Source organism: Pipistrellus hanaki (assembly GCF_964339955.1).
Source record: "Pipistrellus hanaki genome assembly, chromosome: 7".
Classification (NCBI taxonomy): Eukaryota; Metazoa; Chordata; class Mammalia; order Chiroptera; family Vespertilionidae; genus Pipistrellus; species Pipistrellus hanaki.
This window is the reverse complement of record NC_140509.1, coordinates 4,457,478-4,482,241: the sequence shown is the minus strand read 5'-3', so window position 1 is coordinate 4,482,241 and position 24,764 is coordinate 4,457,478. Positions and strand designations below refer to the sequence as shown.

Below are 24,764 nucleotides of genomic sequence, written 5' to 3'. Positions count from 1 at the left end.
GTGAAAGGGCCTGGGGTACACTGACACCAGAGCCTGAGAGGCTGAGGTGACCTGCACCATGGGGGGTGGACGGGGGAGACTGCAGGGTTAAACCACATCCAGCATCTTTTTTTTGTTCTTGATGTTAATCTGGACCCGAGGATATCTTTTCCATTGATTTTCAGAGAGAGTGGAAGGGATGGGGAGAGACAGAGAGAAACACTGATGTGAGAGAGACACATCAATTGGTTGCCTCCTGCATGTGCCCCGACCGGGGCCAGTGATCTAGCCTATAACTGAGGTACATGCCCTTGACCAGCATCGAGGCCGTGACCCTTCACTCCTCAGGCTGGCACTCTAACCACTGAGCAAACCAGCCAAGGCGCATCAGCATCTTGGGCCTAATTCTTTAAGAAGGACACTGAGAAACAAGGGTCCCCCCAGGAGGGCCACCAGCCTGTGAACTCACTGAAAAATGGGGTACAGAGATCAGCTGATGGAACTGAGAGCATTTCTCTTGGGAAATGTAAGTCCTGGGAAGAGCCAACTCCTAGAACTTGTGAGCAAAGGGACCTTAGAGATCACGTGGCCCAACTCCACTGCCACCAGTTTCTTTTTTTCTTTTTTTAAAATATATTTTATTGATTTTTTTACAGAGAGGAAGAGAGAGGGATAGAGAGTTAGAAACATCGATGAGAGAGAATCATCAATCAGCTGCCTCTTGCACACCCCTACTGGGGATGTCCCCGCAACCAAGGTACATGCCCTTGACCGGAATCGAACCTGAGACCTTTCAGTCCGCAGGCCGACGTTCTATCCACTGAGCCAAACCGGTTTCGGCAGCCACCAGTTTCATAGAGGGCAGACTGAGGGCGAGAACACGCGAACTGGCAGAGTGTGTCCTACAGAAACACGGCAAGCAGGGGCTGGGCAGCACCTGTCAGGGGTTGGTGGGCAGTTCTGCTTGCGGCAGACATAGCCCAGAGCACTTCGGAGCCCTGCCATAAGTATGATTTTTATAGCAGGGAAACGGGTCAGGAGGTAGAAAAGGGAAAGAAATGAAAGACTCGGAGAGAAATGGGGGTCACCTCCTTTCACCCATGGCCCCTCCACCTCAGTTCCCTCTTCCCCCAAGCCTCCGCTCCTTAACTCCTCTGCACTAGGTCCCTATGCTCCGGTGGCCTGACCTCCGCTTGCCCCTGTGCTCCTGATACCTTGTTGGGCTTTACTGCTCTCTGGAGGTTCTCGATCCATTTGTCCCTTTCGGCCGCAGAACGACAGGCAAAACATTTTGTTCCTGATGACGTGGTCACCTGGAGAGGGGTTGGAGTTGAGATGGGGCTGAAGAGGGGAGATGACTCCTGAGGACCGGAGACTCCACCCCATCTCCTCCTCCCCCGCCTCGCTCCAGCCCCCAAGGTTTCGGTTTTCCCCACATGCCCACCGGTGCCACTTCCTGAGGCCTCTCTGTCCTCCCCTCCATCAGCCAGCACACAGACCCAATACCTCAAAACAGAACTCCTGGCCCAGGATGGAGCTGTGCACGGGCTTGATGATGGAATCCTCATCCAGGTTGAGCTCTAAGGCCTCGGCTGCACTGCTCGGACTCAGCAAGGACTCGTGAGAATGCGACTCCTTGAAGCTCTGCATCAGCCGGGCCCTAGGGCGGGAGGGGCGGGGGAGGATCAGGCCCGCTCCCCTTACACACCGAGACCTGGGGAGAGTGCCTCCTGAACTCCCTTCCCACCCGGACTCAGACAGACAGACAGAAACCAGCCTATCCCTGGGGAAAGATGCGAGGGACGTGAGAGAAGCAAGACTCCTTGAGGAAACCCCCTCGCCCTCAGTTCACACCTACGGGGCTGTGAGGACCGGGACACTGAGGAATATCCGAATCCAGAAATGGACACGGCAGTGAGAAAGGGGAGCAGGTGGGCTTGGGGCACCTCCAGGGGACCTCCACCATCCAGAGCCTCGGAACGAGGGAGGAAAGGTGGAGGTGAAGAGGCAGAGTGCAAAGACGTTCACCTGGGCCTGGCGCACGCCAGTGCTCCCAGAACATCACTAACCCAGAGTGAGTGAATGAGGTAGGAGGACACTCCAGCAGAGTCGGGTTTATGGTAATGTGTTACAGCAGCCGAGGGAACTCAGACGGGAATCGCAAGACATAGGAGGAAGGGCAGAAACGTGAGGATGGAGAGACTGAAATGGGGACTGGGGACGAGGGGGAGCTGGGGCAGGAAGGAGACAAGGGGGAGGCAAAGGCATGTGCAGAAATAGAGGATGGGAGAGGTGAGGGGGCAGAGCTGCAGAGAGGGCCATGGGAACAGGGATGGGAGTAAGACGGAGGAAATCCAGGAGAAGAGAGAGGGGCTGAGGGAGCCGGGATGGGGCTGGGCCCAGGGATAGGAAAGGAGAGCGAGCAGAATGAGGATGGCTAGGGATGAAGAGTAGAGAGCAGTAGGAAAGCAGGAGGGAGAGCTCGGGTGTGGGAGCCTCCTCAGAGCTATTTATAGCAGCCCCGTCATTGGGCTCCATTGTCGTCAGCGCCACGCTCCCCCAGCCCACCGCCCCCGCGGCCAGGAATACCATGGCCTCACCCCCCCTGCCAGCCCCAAATGCAGCTCCGGGGACATGGGAGGGGGGCTGGGGAAGGTGTGACTCACCTATCCCAGCCTCCCTACCTGCCCAATCCTGAGGGAGGGGGGGGGTGGGGAGGACAGGGCTCCTCCTGGGGGGTGACTGGGTGAGGGGGAACCCCAAAGAGGAACCCCAGAAGCAGACAATAGGAGCAGACATGACACGTCCCTCAGCCCCAGCCTCAGTGAGGGCGCTCTGGACCACTCTGAGGACTTCCTCCTCAGCGTCAGTCCCTGGGTTAACCCTGTACGCCCCTCCCCCGCTGGCACACCTGTGCCACCCTCCCCCTCCCAGCCAAGCTCTCAGCGGTCCCTTCCTCAGCCATTACATCTGCCAGCCCCAGCCCCACTCCACCCTCCGCCCTTCCCTCTCGCCCCCTCCCTGGACCACACTGCTCCTCCCTGAGCCCCTCCCCTGGCCTCCCAGCGGCGCCAGCACTCCTTCCCTCCTGGGGCCAGCAGAGTCCCTCCTTGGCTCGACCTCTCCCCGTCCCTAACCCCATAACACCCCCCGCCGGCCTGGGCCTCCAGCCTCGGCAGAGCACACCCATTCCTCGGATCCCACTGCAGAGTCCCCATTCGGCCACCAAGCCTCCCCTCCCGCTCCAGCCGTACCGGTCATGGTCAGCACTTCGGAAGCGAGGCAGGATCTGGCGAAAGCTGCTGGTCCGGTCAAGTTTGGGCTGGGACTTCGTGCGCTTGATGGAGCTTTTCAGCCTCCGGCTCAGGAAGCCTTGCTGGGGGAGGGAAGTGGGGATGGGGTGGTCGGAGCAGGGTCAGCCCCACCAGCTCAGCCCTCAGCTGAAGGTGGGGAGGGGAGGATGGGGAGTCTTTAGGGGCGAGGAGAGGGGGAGAAAAACCCTGCCACCGGCCTGTCTTCCTCTGCTCCCACGGGTTCGAGCGCATACACAAACACACACCAGCTTGCAGAAGGTGGGAGGGCTGGTCTGAGAAGCAGGGGGGCAGAGCCAAGCAGGGGGAAACCAAAGACGTGGGGAGTCTCTCTTTCCTCCATCCCTCCCGCGGTCCCTTTTCAGAATCCCGGCTCCAGCGGGGACGCTGGGGGAGGGGCAGCAGCCACATTCGGCGGCACCTTCACTCACCGAGGGCCGGAAGGGCGCAGCGGGGGCGGCCTCCATGCTGTACTGCTTCCCCCCGGGGACACTCTTCCTCCGCGAGCGGCCCAAGTGGTACTCTGGGGGGAAGGAAGGGGCAGCGGGAATTGGGGAGGGGTCGCTGTCAGCCCAGGCTTCCGCCCCTGGCCCCAGCACGCTCACCCACCGCCCTGGCCCCTCGCTCCAGCCTCACCTACCCCCCGGGAAGCAGCAGGAAGAGCAGCGGCGGCGGAGAGGCTGGCGGCGGGAAGAAGGGGGCAAGGAACCCGAACCGGAGCCCCCCGAGGGGGACGGAGTGGGAGGCCTCAGGCCCATGACTGGGGCTGGCAGTCAGCCCAGGGGCATGGCTGAGGGGGTCAGTAAAACCCGAATAATAAAGGACACCGTTCCACAAAAGATAGGTCCTTGGTGGCCACCCCCCCAGGAGGAGGCTAGCTGGGGGGGGAAGCTGGGTTAAGGTCATTGCCCATGGGCAAGCTCTACTCTCCCCTCAGCTGGGTGCATCTGCCCCCTGCCCCCCTCCCGCTGGAAGCCAGGGCTATCGGGAGGGCCTGCGCTGCCTCCCATGACCCCCTCCCTGCGCTGGAGGGGGGAGCTGGGAAGAGGCCTGTGAGGAGTGGCAAGGGGAGAATCCCAGGGACAGACAATTCCAGGAAGGGCCAGGCAGGGGGAGGGGAGCAGGGGCTGGCTCCACGTGCACTGCAGTGGCGGGGACTCAGGAGGGAAGGAGGGAAAGGAAGAGAAGAATGCCAGGCAGTGGGGAAAGGGGCAGTGGGGGCTGGGGGACTCCCAAGTGCGGGCAGGAGGAGAGGAGGTGACTGCAGATGAAGCTTGGGACTGCCAAGAGTCTTGGAGAGGTGGCGGCTTGGAGGAGGGAAGCTGAGGCTCTGCTAGCAGGGGGTCAGGGGGGCGAGGGGCTAGAGGAGAATGAAAGTGGGGGATGCCAAGCTCCGGCTCCAGCTCCAGAATGGCTGCTCAGGCCTGGGCTCCCCCCTCAGCCCCAGTCACCACTGCAGCCAATGGGGGGGCAGGTACTGCATCAGGGGCGGGGCTACCATCTCCACAGCAACAAGAAGCTACAGGATGGAGGGGGTTGGACCGGAAGAGCTGCCAGTTAACCCTCTACATCCCAAAGCAAGGGTGGGCCACAGCCACATGTTCACTGCCTGCTTCCAGAATGGCAAATGGTCCTAGAACCGGTCCCCACGTTCCCTTCCCTCTAAAACCCAGGTGTTCGGAGAACTGCACACAAAAATGTGGATCTATGACACAAGAGCCCTTGTCAGCCCCTCAGGAACACATGTGTAAACGCAGAAACAGACTCTGAGCTGTGGAGGTACATGTATATGAGAACCACAATACAAAGCTACACGGGAATCTAGGTGCTCAGAAGACAGAGACAACCGTGAGCCGGGGTGCTGCTGACCCACATCCCCCACTGGTGCATGCTTAGACACGTGTGAGCACCACAACAGGGGCGGACATACTTGGAAGGACACTCACAGGAGGGCTGCTGGTGTGGACGTGTGGCTCGAATCCCATGGGCAATCATGTAGGCAGCACCTTACAGAAGCGGACATTTACACACACATGACCATGATACATGCTTGAGTACACCAGGGTTCGGACCACATCAAGGTGCCCTCAAATCCCACAAGCACCGACACCGCTCATTCACATGAAAAGAACAACTCCATCTCAGGACGCTCCTCTTCCCAGCCCTCCCTGACCCAGCACAGGCTCCCGTGACTGCTACCGGGATAAAGAAAAGACAAGGAGCAAATGTGTCACCATCCTCCCGTCACACATGCGACAAGGCACCTAAGGGCTCCGGATACCTTCGTCCGAGTCTCCGCTGCCTCCCCCTCATTCCGGGGAGCCCAGCTCAGCCTGGTTTCAGATGTGGGCTCCCCCAATAAAGGCATAAAGCCTGACTTGAAATCCACAAAATTTTGCTTTGGAACTAAAGAATTAACAGGAGAACTGATGTGCCGATTGGTTCTCTCGGTTCCACATGTCACCAGAAACTAAGATCCAGGAGCTCACACAGAGGTCACAGGTATGGAGCTGGCCACACACACACACAGGCGTACAAAAACTCACGGCCACAAGGCTAAGAACAGCAGAAGCACATAGGAAAAGGGGGGAGAGTGACAGGAACTCGGGACATCCTGTTATTAATGCTGCATGCAGTGACATGTATAGAAAGCACAGCACACACCCCTGTACACACACACACAGCAAACCTGATCCTCATATTGTGATTACTGGGTCTCCGTGGCCCATTCTTGCATTCTTGCATGCACACACATAACAGCCACCTACACAGGCCTGTAACCCAGGCATTGTGCATACACCCACACATGTGTACACCCTGTATCCACACACAATTGCTCTCACATGCACACAGCAAGAGCTTGCGCTCCCACCTCTTCAGTCTCTGGAATCTTGCCATGTCCCCGCCTTGCAATCCCCTCACAGGAACCCTGCTTTCGGCCTTTCTCCCTGTCACTCCCAGCTGGCAGCTCACATAAGGCGCCAGGGAGGGCGGTTGGCAGAACGGGGTGAGGAACAGAGTTGGACAGAGAGCAGAGAAATGGGGTGCAAACTCTGCACCAGGACAGGAAGCTCTAATGACAGTCCCTGAGTGACCGGCCTCGCTCAGCAGTGTCTGAGCCTCAGTGGCCTCCCTGATCTGACATGGCCCACTGAGCTGGTGCCATCTTCTCTCTCCTGCTTTTCTCTCCCAGAGACCCCTTTACTGAGAGGCCTGGCTCCTCCTCCCCACCTCCCAGACCCTTTCCCCAAGTCTCCATCCACTTCCCCTCCTAAGCTCTCTGACCCTCTCTCCTCTCCTCCAATCTGCGTCTCTCCAGCTACTCTTCCTCTCTTTCCTCCCCTCCAAGCCTCTCTCATCCCTTCTCTCCCCCTTTCTCCCCACTTTTCCTCTTCCCTCCACTTTCAGCTTCCTTTTCAGCTTCTCTGTCCCCACGCCCTGGCAAGAGGGGCTCATACCTGCCTAGCCCAAAGGTGTCTCATATACAGTAGAATTCCAAGGAACACACACACACTCACTCCCTCCCCCCCTTGCACACCACCCACATCCAGACACACCCTGGCCACCCATGCTGGGACTGACACAGATATCCAGATCAATGTCGGAACACACATGCAAAGACACACACCTGCCAGCAGGGACACAGGAATCCTGTTCATGCAGCCACACATCCCACACACAGGAGAAAGACTCGAGGTGAGCCCCCGCCAGGGACATGCATGCTCAGGGTCAGAGGTGACATGTACCGGTATGGCCACGGACTGCCCCGCAAGCCAGTGGCCAGCCCAGCGGCTCCCTAGCCAGGCACGCGGCAGAGGCAGGTAACAGGACAGGCTGACAGGTCTGCACTTGGCTGGATGCACATGTGTGCAGGAGTAACTGGGCCCCTGTGCACATGGCACCGACACACAGGGGACACGGGTATGAGCACGAACACAACGTGGACACACAGGCTGCCGCCTCCACAGAGGAGCTCCGCGACCACCCCACACCGGCCGCCCCCGCGCGCATGAGACTGTCCCCCACGAGGCCAAGATCGGTCCCCGGCACTCCCCCACCCGCGGACCTCCGCCGCCCCCCTCCAGTTACCATAACTCCCCCCACTCGGAAGATGCAGCGAGAACATGCAGAGGGAGCAGCTGCCGCCGCCGCCGCGGCCTCCCCACCCCCGCCGAGCCCACGCAACGCGCGCCCCCGCCCCACGCGCCCCCACGCGCGCTCCTCTCCGGCGCGGTCCCGCCCTTACCTCGCACCGCCCCTGGGGGTCCCCGGCGGGAGGGGCTCCGCCCCGCTGGGGAGGGGCGGGTGCGGCGGGACGGGGGGCGGTGCGGCCCGGCTCGCACCGCCCGAAACGGCGGGGGCGGCGGCGGGCCCGGGACGGCCGGACGGCCGCGCGGTGACGGCCGCGGAACGGCTCCTTCCGCCGCCGCTCCCGCCGCTGCCGCCGTTGCCCGGGCCCCGCCGCCGTTGCTAGGCGACCGCTGCTGCCGTGGCCGCCTCTGTCACGAGCCCCGTCGCCCGGAGACAGCGCGAGAGAGACTGGGGGAGGGGGACCAGGGGACCCCCTAAACCAGCCGGGCCTCCCACCATCGCCCGCGAAGCACAGCCCCTGCCCCACACCGCGGAGAGCGAGGGGCGCGGCTCCCCCGCGGAGGGACCCCTGGATCCCAGTGCCCGCAGAGGTCGGGACCCGGCCTGGGCTCCCACACCCACGGCCTCAGCCACCTTCGCACATCCTCCATGCCCTCTACACAGCCCCGGCTCCCCGAAAACCCCAGACGTCCACCAGCCATCACTCTTTCTCTACACCCTCCCCCAACATGTACACCTCTGGACGCCTCCCAACCCTACCGAACCTCCAACTCCACCCCCAGTGCCATCCCAGCTCCAAACACAGGCTGCCTGCACCCAGGAGCACCAGCAGTCCCACAGCAGAGACCCAGACCCTGAGGCTCAGGGCAAAGAGGGAGGTGGGAATAAGTGGGCAGAGACACCAACCACTGGACATAGGAAAAACATATCCCATGCTGGCCTGGACACTCGGGTGCTCACACGTGCACAAAAACACACAAACCTTTCCCCGACATGGACATAACACTCACAGATGGAACAGAAATCACGCACCACCACCACCTGGCTTTGCCTCACATATATGTGCTACCCACACACACCCATGGTCAGAGGTTTCCATGACAATGACACATCCCTGGCCATCCAAACGCCCAGGTCCCAGAGCTGACCCCCGAGGGCCTTCTGGGCCCACCAGAGGAGGGCTGAGGGGGGCCAAGAGATGGAGGCGGGCCCCTGGCTCTCTCAGAGGAAGAGAGGCTGGAAGCCTGGGTCCCCGAGGGGAGGGGAACTGGGGGAAGAAAGGAGTCACTAGGGTGGGGGTGGGGATGGGGGTGGGGGAGGACATGGAGGACCTGGATCCCTGGTCCTGGGAGGGAAATGCAGTGCCGGGGGGGCAGTGACAAGGGGGGTTCCGGGGCTGGGGGTGTCTCTCTGCACCTTGGCTGCAAATCTCTGTTCTCTGCCTTCATCTCCCCTCACTGTTCCCATGGAAACCTTTTAAGCTAACTTCTCAGGAAGACAAAATCTTTTTTTAAATGACTAAAGAGGGAGGTGGAGGGGGGGCAGAAAGAGAGAGGGAGGGGAAGAGACAGATGGAGAGAGAGAGAGAGTTGAAGAGACAGACTGAGCAGAGAGCTCTACAGACAGACAGACAGGAGATGAATGGGGGTCTGATGGAGTGAAGAGGGGTAGAGGAAACAAGAGAAATCGGGAGGAAAGAGAAAGGGGTGATAGAATTGCAGAAAATAGAAGCAGTTGATGAGAAGAGGAAGAGGGGGGCAAGAAGAGAGGGAGGGCCTGAGGGCCAGAAGGTCTGGAGGGAGAATCAGGAGCGTGGGGTGGACCAGAGGTGGGGGGCGAGGGGCCGGAACTGGGTTATTCTCTCCAAGATCCCAGACCAAGCCCTGGGAGGGGCTGGGGCGGGCACTCCAACAGGAAGCTAAAGATCTAAGGAGACTATTTTTACAAGCACCAGGAAAAGTCATGCTTCGCAGTTGGAGAGGAAAAAGGGAGCGAAACAGTAAGGACTGCCACCCGCAGCCCCGGCCCGCGCCCGGCCCGCGCTCGCCCCGCGGAGCGCACCCTTCCGCCCAGGCTCCCCTCGTGGACGCCACTGTCCGCTGCCTCCCAGCCCCGGCTGCTCCCTCGCTCCCGCCTTCCTCCGCCCAGCAGCCCGTCTGCCTTCTGCTCTCTCCCCGCGACTGTCCGGGGCACCAGAGTGATCGGCCGCCGTACCATGCTCGCCGTGGGGCCGCCCCTCCACCGGCACGGAGACTGTGCGTCTCAGCAGTTTGTTGCGGCTGGAGTCGCTCCTCCGGTCCCGGATCAGAAGGGGGTGTATCTAGGGGATGCGGGTGTGTCAGAGCTCAGGGGCACCGACAGGCCCCCCTTGCCCTCCCCCACAAGCAGGCTGCACCCCCCTGCCATCAGGCCAGCTCACCTTCTGCCCCTGCCCCACGACACTTTAAGTGTCCCGTGAGCCAACTTCTCCTTCCCTTCTCTCCCAGGTCTCTCTCTCTCTCTCTCTCTCTCTCTCTCTCTCTCTCTCTCTCTCTCTCTCTCTCACGTCCCACTCTCCTCTCTTCTCCCTCCGTTTCTTTTGGAACGTCCTCCAGGAATTCTCCCAAACCCCTCAGCTCTCTGGAGTTGGCTACTCCCTGCACTTTCCCCTTGACCTTCAGGTCGTCCATTCTCCCTGCTTTCCCCCAACCTCCCACCTCCCGCACCCCTCCTCTCCCTCCTGCCTGTCACGGAGGGGGTGGGGAGCAGGAACCGCATTTATAATCAGGATCCAGCTTGTCTCCCTCCCACGTCCACCCGGCCCCCACGGGCTTGTGGCCAGGCTGGGACCCAACCTTCCTGCACCCGGGAAGGCCTGGTCACTTCCCCCCTTTCATCTTCTACCATTACCCCCAACCCAACCTCTCACTTCCCTTTCTTCTCTCTGAACCTCATCCCACCTCCCCTTGCCACCTCTTCCCAACCTGCCCCTGTCACCCTCCCATCTCCTCTGCCCCTAGGAACTTCCTCCCCCACTGGGCCCAGCCCGTCCCACAGCCCAACCTGGGCTCTGCAGTGTTCATTTCTAATCCTGTCCGCCGGCACACTTCCTCCTGGATTCTGGCCACTCCTGTTCCCCTCAGCTTGCTGGCCACCAGTCCCCGAAGTCCCCTCAACCTGTCTCCCTCTCATGCCTTCATTACCCCATCCATCTCTTCCCTCTTCGTCCTCACACCTCACCACAGTCCCCACTCTTATTGGTCCTGGTTTCTTCAATTCATCCTAAGGACCACAAATCCTTGGTCAAGACTGGTGACCACTAGTGCGTCCCTCAGTGCCTAAAACCGACCACCCACACCGCCTCTCCCTTAAAGTCACCCTCCCCCCAGGCCATTCCTCGACTTTCCACCATGGCCTGAGAGCTTTCTACTCAGCCATCTCTCCACTCCCCCTCACAGATCCCTCCAAACTCTGGTTACCTTCAACTCCAGTTCTAACACAACCTCCCCAACAGCTTCTGGGGCCCAGCTCTCCCCACCTCTGGTCTGGTGAGCTACCCTATCACTCTCTGAAGATGGTCCCCCAAATCACTCCACTCCCTGAATCATACATCTGGACATCTACCCTTCATAGTCGCCCCCTTCTATTTCTTCTGATGGACCCTCCACTGTGGACCCAGCTCCCAAATCTGAACCCACACTCTCCTGGCTCTCTGGTCACCCTGCATGTCTACCACCTCCCACAGGAACCCTCTGTTCATGTCATGTCTTTCCCTCTGGCTAGTCCCTGCCCCTACCTCACTTACTGTTTTAGGCAACTCCCCTTACTCCCAGTGCCCTCGCCTCCAGGCATTCCCTCCCCGCCATGTTCCTTCCTGATTCCCTGGCAGAAGCCCCCTCAGTGCCTCTCTAAACCCTGATCTCAGGTGCCTTCCCAGCCTTCACTGCTCTCCCCACCGAGATCCACTGACCTTTGTCATCTCTCCCAGGACCCTCCAGCCTCTCCCAGTTTCCCAGAGAACCCACTGTCCCTGCCTTTTCTCCAAGTCCCTCAAGCCCCCACCCCCACCCCCCTGCACGTTGCGCCATGACGGGAACAGGACTGGGAGGCAGTGATCTTGCTCAGTGTGGGGAGAGGCAGGTTCCTGAGAACACTGTGGAGCTGATCCCTCCAGAGCAATCCCCATTTCTTCACCCTTCGGTTTCTCTTTCCCACCCTAACCTATCCCACAATGCGGGCAGTGAAAACAGGAGGCACCCCAAGTCTTCCGAACCTCGTTTCCTCTTCACAGGGTCCTCGAAGACCCCAAGCCAAGGTGGGAGAATGCTTGTCTTTCCACATCCCAGCCAAATCCCAGCGGCCAGCCTCCTTCCACGCTGGCCGATGCCACTCTTGTCAGTCTTCTCTGTGCCTCTCACCCTGTCACTAGTGAGGGCTCTCCCCATCTTTCTCTCTACATCCCCTGTGGTACCCGGTGGTCTTTCCAACCTTCCCACCCGGCTCACCTCGTCCTCATCCAGCATGAGAAGCTGGTTCCCAGAGATGATGCAGAACCGAGGGTTCCAACCAGGACGATCATATGGGGAATGAACGTATTGGGTTCGGTGCATAGGGGGTCCCCGTACATCTGGGGGACAGAGACACACAGAAACAGTAAGGGAGGCTCTAAGCATTTGGGAGACAGAGGCCTAAAATGGGTACTAAGAGAGTCCACACGTGGGAGAAGGGGACCACACCTGCCTTGAGATCGCAGATGGGGGAGGCACCTGGTGACTGTAGGGGAGCAGAAGATAAGCCTCTATGTCTGGGGGGAAAGAGGAATGGGACTCAGCACAGGGCTCTGTTGACTTGGAGGAAGAAATTGGAAGGGTGGCTCAAGGAGGGGAATTAGAGCATGACAAAGGGTACGAACTTGAAGGCAGAAAAGAGTGAAGGAACTCTCCATCCACTTCCAAAAAATAAAAAGGTGAAGGCAGCTAAACTGACAGAGAAAAGCACACAGAGGTTGGTGGGGGTGTCTGGGAAGGGGGAGGGCAATTAAGTAACCAAAGAAGACAGACTTAGAAGGTGGCACGAACCCCCTGCACGAGAGTAAGAGGAAAGCTGGGGGGTGGGGGGGGGGGGAGGCATTTAGGTCATAAGATTCTGAGAACTAAACCTCTGGAGAAGGAAGAGACAGCTTACCTGTTCAGAGCCAGAGACATGAACAGGCCTCCCCTCCTGCTTTTCCCTAGGCTCTGCTCCCTCCTCTCCTAGCCCACCCTGCTCAGCATTTGGGGACAGTCTGGTTCTTTGTCAGCATCTGGCTGTGAAGGGGCCTGGGAGTGAGACTAGGAGCCTCCGCCCCCACTAGTCTCCACAGACAGGATGAAGGCCAAGGTTTAATACCCGCCCTGCCTCCCCACCTACTCGCCACGGACAGGATGGAGGCCAAGCCCAAGGCCCGTAGAGGAGTTTGAAGAAGAAAGAAGAAAGAATGGGTGATCCAGGCCTGGGACATAGAGTGGCCTCCAAAGACTGGCCCCGGGGGCGGGGACAAAACTCCTAAGAACAGCAGCCCACGGTTGCCCGTATTCCCCCTGTGCTGCCATCCCGCGAACTGCTTCTTGTTTAACCCCCATCTGCGCACCATCACAGGGACAGGCCCAATGGAGATGAGAGGAAAATCAAATTGGTAACATCAAAATGATAGAAAATAGGCTTAAGGTGTCCAAGTGTGAGAGTTTAGAGGAAGAACATCAAATTCTGTCACCTTGCAGGGTAATTACTCATGAGCATATTGCAGGAAAATATCTGATCTTTGAGCTTCATTCCAACTGAATGCCCTGAATAGGAGAGCTTTGAGAAAATCTAGTCCCCTTTTGTCCACAAATATGGTCTTCAGATTTCCCCACCTGCAGGTCACAGGCGGGATGGATCCCCAGAACATAGATGTCTAGAAACCCCAGCACTTTGAAGCCCTCACTTATCTCGCTGCCACCTCAGAGACCTTATGAGCAAGCCCCTCTAGACCCAGAGATTACCGAGGCTGAGCTGCAGACACGGCAGGTGTGTGCCCCTGCCCTGACTCTGAGGGCCCCAGAGGAGGAATCTGCGGATACACAGTCATTAGGGGAGGGGCTGGCTCAGGCTGCAGCCTCGGGGAGGCAGGTTAGACTTCAGGGGGCACCTTCTTCCTGGGAGCAGGGAAGAACACAGGGAACTTAGCTTAGGAGCAACTCCAGAAACACACACACACACACACACACACACACACTCACACTCCGGACTTAAGTAAGGGTGAGTCTGGGAGGCAGATGCAAGAGGAACACAGCTGAGAAAGGGGAAAGGCTTACTAGGATGAGAAATCCCACAGGGCTCAGATGGGGGTTGCTTGTGGGCCCTATTCCAACCATCAAAACTGCCCCTCAAATCTCCAACACTCCAAAAAGTAGAGGGGACAAAAAGAAAAGAATGGATGAGAAGAGGTTAAGGGAGCTTGGGTAGGCACAGGCTTGTGGGGACAAGATGGGGAACGGAGTAGGCAATAGGGGATGGGCTAGGAGACAAATAACAGGGACGGATGGAGGAGAAGAGGAGGTAGAAACACGGCAAATCCCTGCAAGAAAAATATACCAGAAGGGCCCAACTGGACCTGGGGCAGAATGAAGTGAACCTAATAGGAGTGCTAGAACAAGGGGGCCAAGAAGGAGGGGGGAAGAGGCGGGAGAGAGGGGGAGAGAGAGAGGACACCAGAGAAGGGACTGATAAAGGGGAAGGACAGAAGGGGGACCCATATAAAGAACGGACACCATATGGGGGGAAAGATATAGGTGATGGACACCAGAGGAGGGAGGGGGAAATGGAAATAAGGATTGGAGATGGGGGAGGGGAGTAAAAGTGGGGAAGTGAATGAAGCAGATAAGACCCCAGGGGTTACATTATCCTGGCCAAGGGCGTTAGAGAGGTCTGGGCAGTCTAACCTGCCCCCCACTCCCATCACTCAATCTTACTTGTATGCCCCCTCCCCCCTCAACAAACACACACATATTTAGCCCTCCCCCTGCCCTGGTCTCTCCTCCCCCAACCCATTCCCTCTCCTCTCTTCCCTCCATCTGGACCCTCTATTCCTCCCCCCACACACACTGCCTCCCTCTCTCTCCATCTGGCCCCTTCTTCTCTTCCTCCATCCTCCTCTCTTTTTCTATTCCATACCATTCTCTGACCTCCCCCACCCCCACCACATTCTGACCCCCATCTTCCTGGCTCCTCTTTGCAACCCTGTGTTTTCATTCCTCCCTCCCAGCCCCTCTCCTGACTCTGCCCTTCTATTTCCTTGATATTTTCCTCATCTCTTAGCTTCAGAATTATTTCTGCAGCTCTTCCTCCAACCCTGTCCTATCTTCCCACCCTCTCTTGCGATCTCTTCTTTCCCCTTCATTTTCACCTCAGCCCTCTCTGAGGCCTGTTTCCTGGCCCCTCCGGTCCCTGTTTCCCCTGTCCTCTGGCCTTCAATCCCTCCTTCCTCACTGCTCCTATCCTGTCTTCCTAGTCCTCCTGTCTCCCTCCATTTCAGCAGCTCCCCTCCGTGGCCTCGGCTCTGCCCCCTCCTCCGCCCTGCCCCTGCCCCTCCCCCCTTTACCCCTCCTAACTGGCCCTCCCCCTCCCCTCCCTGGCCCTCCCCTTCCCCTCGCCACCGTACCTCTGAAGGGGGCATAGGACATCGCGGGGATGCTCCCCCGATGGATGGAGGCGCGAGACCTGCTCATCAGGCCTGGGAGGGAGGGGGCGGGGGACGGGGGAGAAAGAGAAGAGAGAAAGAGGGGGAGAGAGAGGGGGAGAAGGAGGAGGTGGAAGAGGAGGAGGAGAGAGGAGGAGAGAAGAGCGGAGAGGAGCAGAGAGGAGGAGAGAGGAGGAGGAGGAGGAGAATGGGAGCCAACGGCAGCAGCGGCAGCCGGGAGAGAGAGAGAGGGGGGCGGGGGAGTGAGCGAGAGAGGAGAGAGCAGGAGGAGGAGGAGAGAGAGAGAGCCTCTGCAGCCCCCACCCCTACCAGTGGGAATCGGAGAGACAGAGACCCCTGACTCAGAAATGAGAGAGAGAGAGAAAGAGAGAGAGAGAGAGATAGAGAGAGAGCGCGCTAGCGCTGGAGAGAGAACAGTTTTAAAGCTGCAGATCCCAGACCCTGAAAGCAAGAGACCCCAGACCCAGCGAACGATACCTTGTCACCAGGGAGGTGAGGTGTGGGGAGGTTAATGTGAGGCACAGTCCAAAACCTAGAGGAAAACAGACCTCAACCTCTGTAAAAGCAAAACAACGCCCCAAAAACAGACCCCCTAGAGAAAGGGGTGAAAGGTCAAAAACTGAGCAACCAGTCTCACAAAGTTCACAGCCACAGAAATCTTGGGCAGTAGACTCAAATGGTTATTTCAGGGACCCAGATCTGAGACTTAGACCCACATGCAGAGAGAGCTGTCAATCAGAGACCCCAGATACAGAGAACTGCAGACCTTGTGCTTGGGATGAGAGTGGGAGAAGAAGGGGAAGAGATCAGAGATAGAGAGGGAGGAAGGAAAAAGACACTTAGCTAGTGCAGAGATGGAGAACTCGGCGACCCCAAAATTCATAAAGGAGAGTTTGAAATCTCTAGGAGAGAGAGTGATTACAGATCCGGGAAAACAAATCCCTAAAACAGAAAAACAAAAAGAAACCCCCATGCAAACACGGAAAAGACCCCACCCCACAGAGATGTGTCTCAGAAACAAACTCCAAACCAGAGGCAGCTCTGAGGAGACCCAGCCCCAGAGAGGTGTGCGTGAAGGAACTCTGGTGTCAGCCTGGGAAATGCCAGGCATACCCACCCCGAGGGCCAGAGACCCTAGACCTTGGAGGAAGGAGGAACACTGGGTGGAGGGTGTGGCAAGAAAGAGCCTTTTCCTCTGCTTCGTCCTCCCACCACGCTCCTCTCATTGGCCCCTCTCTCCATTTTTGGGTCACAGGATGTGCTTGCGCCCCAGGGAGGTTATGTAGGGCAGGTCCTGGCTCCTCGGAGGATGGGTTGAGGGAAGGAGACCCAAGCTGACAGGTAGACCAGTCCCGGGGAGTGAAATAGGAAGGGGATAGGGACAAAGGGACCATCACTACTTCTCAGTGTCCTCTCCATATCCCCAACCTCAGCCCTACTTTTCCCGGATTTACCAGTCTGTCTCCAGCTTTGGGGTTTCAAGTTAAGAAGGCCGAGGCGCCTGTAGCCCGGTTTTCATCATCCCATTTACAGGGGCTCCTTCCAAAAGACGTCTTTCCTCACCCAGCCATGGTCTAGCCATGCGCGTGCCTGCCTCAGCACTCCCCCCTACCCAGGGACAGCTGGCTTCTCCTCAGATTATCATTGTTCATGCCCAAGCCCAGGCGAGTGCCAGTCCTAGGCAGAAGGGCAGGGGGCGCTCTCTTCGCCCTCCGCGGTAAACCTCCGCAGACCCGCCCACCTCAGGTCCCGGGAGCCGCGCAGGGGCCGTTGTGGGGTGCACTCTGGGGACTAAGGATGACTCCCCACTCTACAACTTGACGTATCGAGTCTGCGGGGTCTCCAGCCCCGCTTTCCTAGCGCCAGCTCCCCCGTCACGTGGCCCGCAGGGCCGGCCCGCGATTGGCTTCCTCGCGCCCCTCATTGACAGACCGCGTCCGCGGGTACCGCCCCCTCACATGACAGTGGGCCGCCGCCGTGCGCTCCTCAGCCTGCCATTGGCCGGATCCGGAAGCGGGCGGGCCGTATCCGTACACGGCTGCAGATCCTTTGTGGATTGGTCAGCTCCCTTTCGCTCCTCCCCCGCCGGAAGGCGGGGCAAACCGGGCCGTGCGAGGGCCGGATTGGCTGGCTCTGGAGGCGCAGCTCTCACTGTCACGTGGTCACCACCCAGGTAAGTAGAGGCCACGCTTCCTGAGTTCGGGGCCCTTTCTCGGCGTGACTTGTGGCCTTTGATATTCAACCCTCCTCCGCCAGCGTAGGCTGCATGAGAGGGGTGCGGGCTCCCGCGATCCTGCTCGGCGGAGGGGTGAGTGACCGGCCCCGCCCCTTCCGGTTCTGGAAGCCTGGACCGCCACCTGCACCCGAACCCCAGAGGTTGGCCCCTGAGGAGGGAGTGTAACCGAGCCTCTGCCTTAATTCTTCACGTTTCTCTCTCAGCTTCAGGGACCTTTCCTTCGGGGTGCAGCAGAGGGAGGGCAGAATCCCAGTGTCTGTCCAAACGAAGGGTTTCTGGGGTGCAGTTGCCTGTGGCATTAGTGGGGAGACACCGAGTTCGCCGCCTGTCCCAGGCCGCGCTGCTCCTCGCGCTGCTGTGGATGCCGGCGCTGCCGCCTGCGGCCTCCCGCCTCCTCTCGCTACCCCGAGCCCTGATGTCCATGGCGTCAGGAAGCCCCCCGGCCCAGCCCTCGCCCACCTCGGATTCGGGTTATGTTGCCGGCTCGGTCTCTGCAGCCTTTGTCACCTGCCCCAATGAGAAGGTCGCCAAGGAGATCGCCAGGTGGGGACCCCAGTGTGGGAAGAGGGAGACCATGAGGGAGAGTTGGGGGTGTTGAAGGGCGCCCTCCCGCCGCTTCCCACCTCTGGGCTGGCAGTGCAAAAATGCGGGTCGTGGTGTGCTCTGAGTGGGGTGTCTCTTCGCCTGCAGGGCGGTGGTGGAGAAGCGCCTGGCAGCCTGTGTCAACCTCATCCCTCAGATCACATCCATGTGAGTCAGAGGAGTCGGGGTTAACCTAACGCTCGGGGCGCCTGGCGATCGTTTTCCTGGAGGAAAACCTTTGCTTTCACCTTTTCAGCTATGAGTGGAAAGGAAAGATTGAGGAGGACAGTGAGGTGCTGATGGTGAGAACCACTTCCCCACCCCACCAAACCTCAATCCTCTGACCTTTGACCTCTCTCCTTCATGAGATCCCGAGATCAGCCCCATGGGTGGATTCAACCACTTTTGTCTTCACCCCTTAGATGATTAAAACCTCAAGTTCCCTGGTTCCAGCTTTGACAGAGTTTGTTCGGTGAGAATTTTGAACTGGGGGGCGGGCAGAAGTAAGGCAGGTAATGTGGGCAGTCTGAATGACCCACCCCCTCTGTTCCACAGCTCTGTGCACCCGTACGAAGTGGCCGAGGTGATCTCGCTGCCCGTGGAGCAGGGGAACTCCCCGTACCTGCGTTGGGTGCACCAGGTCACAGGGTCAGCTTCCGACTCCAGCACGGTCCCCCCGTGAGGAGCCCCGTTCCTGCCGTGTCCCCCTCACGTACTTCAGTGCCCTCTGGCTTGCAGAGGATGACTGGGCCCTAATAAATCCCACCTTTGGTTCTTTCTGCCTTTGCCTTTTCTCGTCACGTATGTGAGTCTGGTTGGGAAGATGCAAGTGCTTCCAGCGCCTGTGTTCTCATCTTTCAGAATGACTCAGCTGCTGGGTTTGTTTATCTTTATTTCAATCATACAGAGCCCAGAATCCTTTACCATCCTTCCCCTCCTCAGTCTCCATCCCAGGGGTTAAATAATTTTTAAAAATAGTTTAAAAGCTGTAACAAAATAACATCAAAGGAAGTGGGAAGCAGGGTGGGGGAAAGCTCGGGAATCAGGAAGGGAGTAGAGAAGAGAGCCTCTTCCCCCCTCCCCTGGATCCCACCTGGGCAGTAGGAAAACTACCGCCTACCTCCCAGGTACATCCCAGCTGTAGGTGAGGTCAGAGGTCAGGGTACGAAAGTGCCGGTGTGTGTGTGAATGGGGAGGTGGGCGGAGGCAGGCTGTTCAGAAGATGCCCCCACCTCCCCACTCCACCAGGTACTGCACGGAACCATCAGGCCGCACTCTCCGAGCCAGGACGCGGACAGGGTCCCCTCGGGACAGATAGCCAACCCCACCTCGGACTCCTCCCCCAGCCCCCGGAGACAAGCTGCGGCACAGGGGAGAAGAGAGTGCTGAGCGTCTAGGAAGACCTGGGGAGGGCGCTGGGCCTGAGGGTGCCGAGGCCATCATCGAGTGAGGGGCACTTTTGGGGATGTCTGCGGGGAAACCAATGTGAAGTTCCAGGGGTGACCTAGGGAGAGAAGGCAGTTGTGAATCCAGCTACACCGGTAAGGACTGATGAGAAACAGAGGCCACAGGTAGATCAGGGGAATGAAGAAATGGTTGAAGATGGAGGACCTTAAGAACACAGGGGCAAAGAGGGCTGTCACAGGTAAAGGGGCAGAATCTCACCTGTCTGGGGGTTCGCCATCCCCAGAGGTCCCTGCAGTGCTGGCAGAGGGGTGGAAGGAAGCGAACATCCGGATGGGACTACTAGGGTTGGGGAGGGAGAAAAGTCAGGACCTGAATCAGAGCAGGACGGTCTCCCCCTGAAAAGGGCAGAGCTTAAACACTACCCCCGAGGAACCCCAACCCCCGGATACTGGGGAGCAGACAGTGGTTCTAGAAGTCTCTCTGGGACAAAAAGTGGGTAGCCAAATGAGAATTCTGGGTGAGAAAGTGCAGGGGATGTGGGCAATTAGAGGAGAGGTTCTAGGGCAGCATATCCAGTTGGAGGGGGAGAAGCACTGACCTGGGCAGGCAGCGGGCATCTGTGGGCCGGAAGTTGTAGCCGCTGCTGCCCTGGTAACTCTGGTTAGGGCTGGGGGGTGGTGGAGACACTGAGGCCTAGAAGTAGGAGCAAAGGACTGAGAGAGAACCCTCGATCCCCCATACCAGCATCTGCCCATGGGGTTCCCTCTGCCCGGTACCTGCAGTGCCCTCTGCAGAGGGGCCCGCTGCCTCTGCTCCTGGGGCTCTGGCTGGCTGCGCACCGCTGAGGATGGCCCCAGCTCCTCCATCTTCCCCTTCTGCCTCCTCAGGGGCTCTGGCTCCGGCCTCCGGCGCTTCCCCAGGGGACGTGGAACCCCTCCCCCAGGGCCCTGCCCTGAAGGGAAGCTGTAAGAGGCCTCCTTATCCCCCCAGCCCCCTCCCGGACACCCCAAAGACCCCCACCTCCATATGCATTTACCCCCAGGTGACTACCCTGAGAATTCCCCCATCCTCCCTAGACCAGTGACCTGGTGGGGGCTCCATCTCCAGTAGGTGGCTCCACAGGAGGAGGGATCCGAGCGTGAAGACCAAACAAGCATTTCCTCTTCTTAATCTCCCTTCCTGAAATGAAACTGGGGTGAGGAGAGAGATGATACAGGTCAGTGTTATAGAAAAGGGCCCCTCTGCTGACCTCCTCGTCCTTTCCGGAGGTGGTGTCTGATGGATGCCAGCACCTCCCTCCCAGGCAGCCACATCCACATCGTCTCCCCAAGCCTCCCTCCACCTTACCGGTCCTTGTGGCTGTTGAGTGCAGAGAGGAGCTTGGAAGAACGTTCTCCCTTGGGAGTGTCCGAGAGCTGGGCAAGAGGAGGGGAAATGGGGTCCTGGAAGCAGTGATCCGTTCCTCCCCTCCCTTCCCATCTCCCTCTCCCGCCACAGCCCCACAGTTCCACCTCCCCTTACCTCCCCAAGGAGCAAGCTGTCCCAATTCTCAGAGGTGAAGGGGAGGATCTCGCGGTCAAAATCAAAGTATTTTTTCTTGCAGCAAACGCTGAGGTGGTAGAGGACAAGATGGGCCACATCCACCCTGGAGAAGCAGTGAGGTGTCAAGGTTGTGGAAGCATTACAGAAGCCAGGGAGTTCCGAGTGGGAGGCTGGGGCAGGTGGGTGAGAGGTTACACTGAGGTCAAGCTCACCAGCGAAGCTGTAGCCTCCTGACCTTCTCAGGGCCCCCCTGACACACACAGCATTCGAACTCATAGAACCTGGATGTGGGCAAGAGAGAACACGCCTTACACGGGAAGACACCATGCTCTGCAGGGCTCACAGAGCAGGGACGGAACCCGTGAGCAACACTTCCAAGGCTGTGAGAGAGCGGATCCGAGATAGGCAGGCGTGGGGGAGCTGAGAGGTGGAGCGGATCCCGGAGTCTGTCCTGGTCTCACCTGTCCCCGTAGAGGAGGGGCTTGCTCAGACACTGGGTGCAGGCCTCGTGGAACCACTGCAAGCAGCTCCGGCACTGCAGCATTTTCAGGTTCCACCTGAGGGGGCACACAGGACAGTGACCTCCAGACACCCCCTCTTAACCGCCTCAAACCCTGGTCACCACCGACTGCCTCCCCTTCAGCACTGCTGCCCTGTTCTCTCTCCTCCATCCCCGGGGATTCCTGCACAACCAGCGGCCTCCTTGTCCCTGAGCCCCCGCCCTCAGTACTCACTCCCCAGGACCACCGCAGTAACAGTAGCTCTGCTGCCGGTTGCTCAGATGTCCCGCGTCCCAGTCCAGCCCCTTCAGTCCGTACGGCAGGGAGAGCTTCATGCCCAGCATGGCCCGGGCATAGGGGCCCTTCTTCAGTGCACCTCCCCTCTGCAGAGACAAGGCAGGCCAGCTCAGAGGGGGCGAGAAAAGGCTTGGGAGAGGGTGGTGGGACGCTCCACAGGAAGGTGCCTTTACCTTGGTGGCGATGGCAAAGATGCACTGGCGGCAGACCCAGGACGTGCCCTCGCCCTCTCCAGGGGCCGGGGCCCTCGGAACATGGCAGTCCTGGTGATAAGCTGAATAATGATATTGATGGTAGAGCGCTTACTGAATTGAAAACCTCTATGTACTAGGTCCTGGGAGAGGAAGAGTCATCTATCTCATTTAATTCTTGGTCATGGTCCTGTTAGGGGGGCGGGGGTTACCCTAATGTTACAGGTGAGGGAACTGAGGCTCCTAGAGGTTTTGAGACTTGCCCAAGGCCATATGGTTAAGAAAGGTTATCTGAACCACCCTCTGCCTGCAAAGCTCACACACACACACACACACACACACACACACACCCGCCATGGCCGCCTCTCTGTGTTGGGTGGGGAGGGAGGGAGGTTACAGGATTGAAGAGACTGGCCAGAGCGGGGGCCTGGGGCACAGGCCAGAACAGGCGATGTAAGGACCAGAGCTGGTGGGAAGGGACAGGGCAGCCTGGAATGTCCAGGGCAAGCTGGACCGCTCAGGTGTCCTGTGCTCTCACCATGGCGACACTTCTCACAGCTGACCAGCCGGTTCCCAGGGACCACGGCCTCTGAGCGACAGACACAGCAGAGGAGTTCCTCCCCAGGGAGGGCGGCTGCGAGGGAACACAGAGTCACGGCCTGTCCTCTAGGCAGGTCTCTGTCCTCCACGGACGCACTCCCAAGCCTCTAGGGCACATGTGTCAAACACAAGGCCCGCGGGCCAAATCCAGCCCGCCAGGCCTTGCAATGTGGCCCGCACCTCGCTGTCATCACTGCACTCCGCTGTCAGTTTATGACATTGTCAGTTTATGACTGTTCAGTAAACCATTCGGCCCACGATTTAGGCTGGATTTTAGATTTTGGCCCCTTCTCTGATTGAGTTCGACACCCCTACTCTAGGGTCTCACCGGGGCTAATGTCTTTCCATAGAACCAGAAACTGGGAGTCATCCTCAAACTGGACCAGACACACCTCCCGGGCACTGTCCACCTGCAGGGGGTGAGTACGGAAGGTAAAATGGGCATCAGAACTAGATGAAGAGACTGGGGGAAAGGTGACAGGTCAGAGGTCAAAGGTCTTACCTTCTTGATAGTTCCCAAGTACAGCAGCCCATCTGTCCATCTGGCCAGCACATCCTGACCTTCCCAAAGTCGAGGCCTGGGGCCTGAGGTGGAAGCAGGGGAAGCTGGGTCCCAAAGTGGGGGGGCACCGGAGCGGCTCAGCCGGGGGGGCTGTGCCATTGCATCCTGGGGGGGGCCTAGCCAGAAGCAGAATGTGAGGAGGTTATGGAAGCTGAGAAACACTCTTTTCTTTGCCTATTTTTCTGTCAAGGACTCAGGCAGCTGTGCTCCCTGTCTCCATACCCCTGAGACAGCTGGATAGGAAACCCCTCTGCTGGACTCCAGCTCTCGCAGCTATAGTGACCAGTCTCTCCCCCTAACCAGCCCACCCCAACCTAGTTCTCCAGCTTCCCAGCTTCCAGAGCTCCCCTGGGACTGTCCCGGTCTTGAGATTTTAACAGGAACGATGGTTACGGAAGCAAAGGTTACCACTCCTGCAGTTAGAGGTATAATTGGGGTTACCCAGAGATGTATTTTGGGAGCTCTTTTGGAGATGTTTTTCCAGAGTAGAAACAGTTGGCTCCCTGGGCCCGCGAGTCTCATTTAGAATAATCATCCGGGTACCAGGTTATGTCAGGTCATCCTCAAATTCGGGGATCCCTGCCCTCGGGTTAGATAACTTCCCTGAGTGCCCCAGGAGGGGGGCGTGTCCCAGGCTCGGGCTCCACTACCGTGACCGCAAGTCCAACGGGGCAGGAGTCGGCCCAGCCCGCCCGACGCCCGGGTGGCGGGGTTCTCCCGCCCGCGCTCCGCGCCGACCCCCGGCTCCCGGCGCCTCCCCCACCCCGCGCTTCCCGCCGCCTCCTCACCAGTGACAGCTGGGCCGCCGGCAGCCGGCAGAGGCGGGCGCGGGAGACCGAGGCGAGAGCCCCGCGCGGGGCGGGCGCGCCTGGGCGCCGGGGGGCGTGCGGGCACAGGCCGGGGGTCCCCGGGCCCAGCCCCTGCGTCCCGGCGGCTCTGGGGCGTATGACGCAGCAGCCAAAGCCGCGCAGGAGGAGGCGGCCGGGGAAGGAGGGGAGGAGAGGGAGGGCCGAGCCGGCTCAGGGGGAGGGCGGTGGGAGGGGAGCATGGGGGGAGGAGCCCGGGGCGGGGGACGGGCACCACCTCACCCCACCTCCCTCACCTCCGGCAGGCCCGCAGGGCGCGGAGCCCGCGCCGCCTGTCTGCGGGTGGGGCTGGCGGACCGGCGGGCCCGCGGGAAGGGGTGTCCCCGAAGCCCCTTCCTCCGGAGCGGGACCGCCCTGGGGCTAGGAGGGGCTCCCCGCTCCCGGCAGCCCGTCCCCGGACTGGTCCCCGCTCCATGCCACATCGGCTAACTGCCCCCCAATCCTTGGTCGCCCCAAGTCCCGCCCCGCCTCCAGCCCGGGACCCGCCCTCCTCACCCTGCCCTTGGGCCACCACGCCCTCCTCCCTCCGGCGCCCGCCCTCCTCTCCCGCCTTTGCCCGGCCCCGCCCTCCCGGTGCAGCGCCCCCCCCCCCCCGCGCTTCTGCGCACGCGCGGCCCTCCTGCGCGGCACCTGGGAGGCCGGGGCCCTGCTCTCGGGCGGCGGCCGCCGGCAGTTGGCGTCTGGGGCTCGGCCGCCCTGCTTGGCCCCGCGCTCCCCGGGCCAGAGGGCTAGTACCGAGGCGGTGACGCCGCGAGAGCTGGCCAATGGGCAGCGGGCAGGGCCAGCCCCGGCCGTTCGAACGGGCGGACCGGGAAAGGGCGGGAGGAAAGAGCCAGCAATGAGTGGGAGGGTGCACCAGCCCGGTCCTTGGGCTCCAGTGCCCACCTCTCAGGGTGCCTG

General features: G+C 59.6%; 3 protein-coding genes and 1 long non-coding RNA gene across 23 annotated transcripts in view; 2 read left to right on the top strand and 2 right to left on the bottom strand.

Moving 5' to 3' along the window:
• SYNGAP1 (synaptic Ras GTPase activating protein 1) overlaps positions 1–16,796 on the bottom strand; it is a 32,789-nt gene extending 15,993 nt beyond the window's left edge. For 6 of the 14 annotated variants that reach the window (XR_014795642.1, XR_014795643.1, XR_014795644.1 and 3 more), the window contains exons 1-7: positions 15,043–15,294; positions 11,867–11,988; positions 9,597–9,702; positions 3,722–3,813; positions 3,234–3,355; positions 1,486–1,639; positions 1,194–1,292 (exon numbers count right to left, since the gene is read on the bottom strand). Coding sequence is in view for 8 of the 14 variants with exons in the window: in XM_084891020.1 (XP_084747146.1) it covers positions 1,194–1,292; positions 1,486–1,639; positions 3,234–3,355; positions 3,722–3,813; positions 9,597–9,702; positions 11,867–11,988; positions 15,043–15,109 (762 nt within the window). In the remaining 6 variants the exon portion in view is untranslated. Of the gene's footprint in view, positions 1–1,193; positions 1,293–1,485; positions 1,640–3,233; positions 3,356–3,721; positions 3,814–7,379; positions 7,431–9,596; positions 9,703–11,866; positions 11,989–15,042; positions 15,295–16,535 lie in introns of those variants that run through there. The other 8 variants (XR_014795645.1, XR_014795646.1, XR_014795647.1 and 5 more) reach the window with 4 other exon arrangements.
• Positions 16,797–17,171: 375 nt separating this feature from the next.
• CUTA (cutA divalent cation tolerance homolog) lies at positions 17,172–18,678 on the top strand. Of its 6 annotated transcripts, none has more exons than XM_084891281.1 (6): positions 17,172–17,254; positions 17,652–17,860; positions 18,008–18,067; positions 18,156–18,201; positions 18,322–18,371; positions 18,455–18,678. In XM_084891281.1, the coding sequence occupies exons 2-6, from the start codon at positions 17,679–17,681 to the stop codon at positions 18,579–18,581; spliced, it is 465 nt and encodes a 154-aa protein (XP_084747407.1). In that variant the 5' UTR covers positions 17,172–17,254; positions 17,652–17,678; the 3' UTR covers positions 18,582–18,678. The 6 variants fall into 6 exon arrangements, with proteins under 6 accessions (XP_084747407.1, XP_084747403.1, XP_084747404.1 ...); XM_084891277.1 differs by having other exon boundaries at positions 17,217–17,389; XM_084891278.1 differs by having other exon boundaries at positions 17,217–17,389; positions 17,521–17,860.
• Positions 18,679–18,776: 98 nt separating this feature from the next.
• Positions 18,777–23,921, bottom strand: PHF1 (PHD finger protein 1). Of its 2 annotated transcripts, none has more exons than XM_084891126.1 (15): positions 23,787–23,921; positions 22,939–23,114; positions 22,765–22,846; positions 22,375–22,470; positions 21,819–21,919; positions 21,583–21,731; positions 21,310–21,405; positions 21,061–21,129; positions 20,828–20,951; positions 20,654–20,721; positions 20,392–20,496; positions 20,083–20,269; positions 19,905–19,999; positions 19,565–19,645; positions 18,777–19,403 (listed from the first exon to the last, which is right to left on the bottom strand). In XM_084891126.1, the coding sequence occupies exons 2-15, from the start codon at positions 23,095–23,097 to the stop codon at positions 19,115–19,117; spliced, it is 1,701 nt and encodes a 566-aa protein (XP_084747252.1). In that variant the 5' UTR covers positions 23,098–23,114; positions 23,787–23,921; the 3' UTR covers positions 18,777–19,114. The 2 variants fall into 2 exon arrangements, with proteins under 2 accessions (XP_084747252.1, XP_084747253.1); XM_084891127.1 differs by having other exon boundaries at positions 19,565–19,642.
• Positions 20,917–23,424, top strand: LOC311626230. The gene is made up of 3 exons (XR_014795655.1): positions 20,917–21,027; positions 22,787–22,855; positions 23,333–23,424. It is a non-coding gene; the product is annotated as an uncharacterized lncRNA (long non-coding RNA).
• Positions 23,922–24,764: the final 843 nt, after the last annotated feature.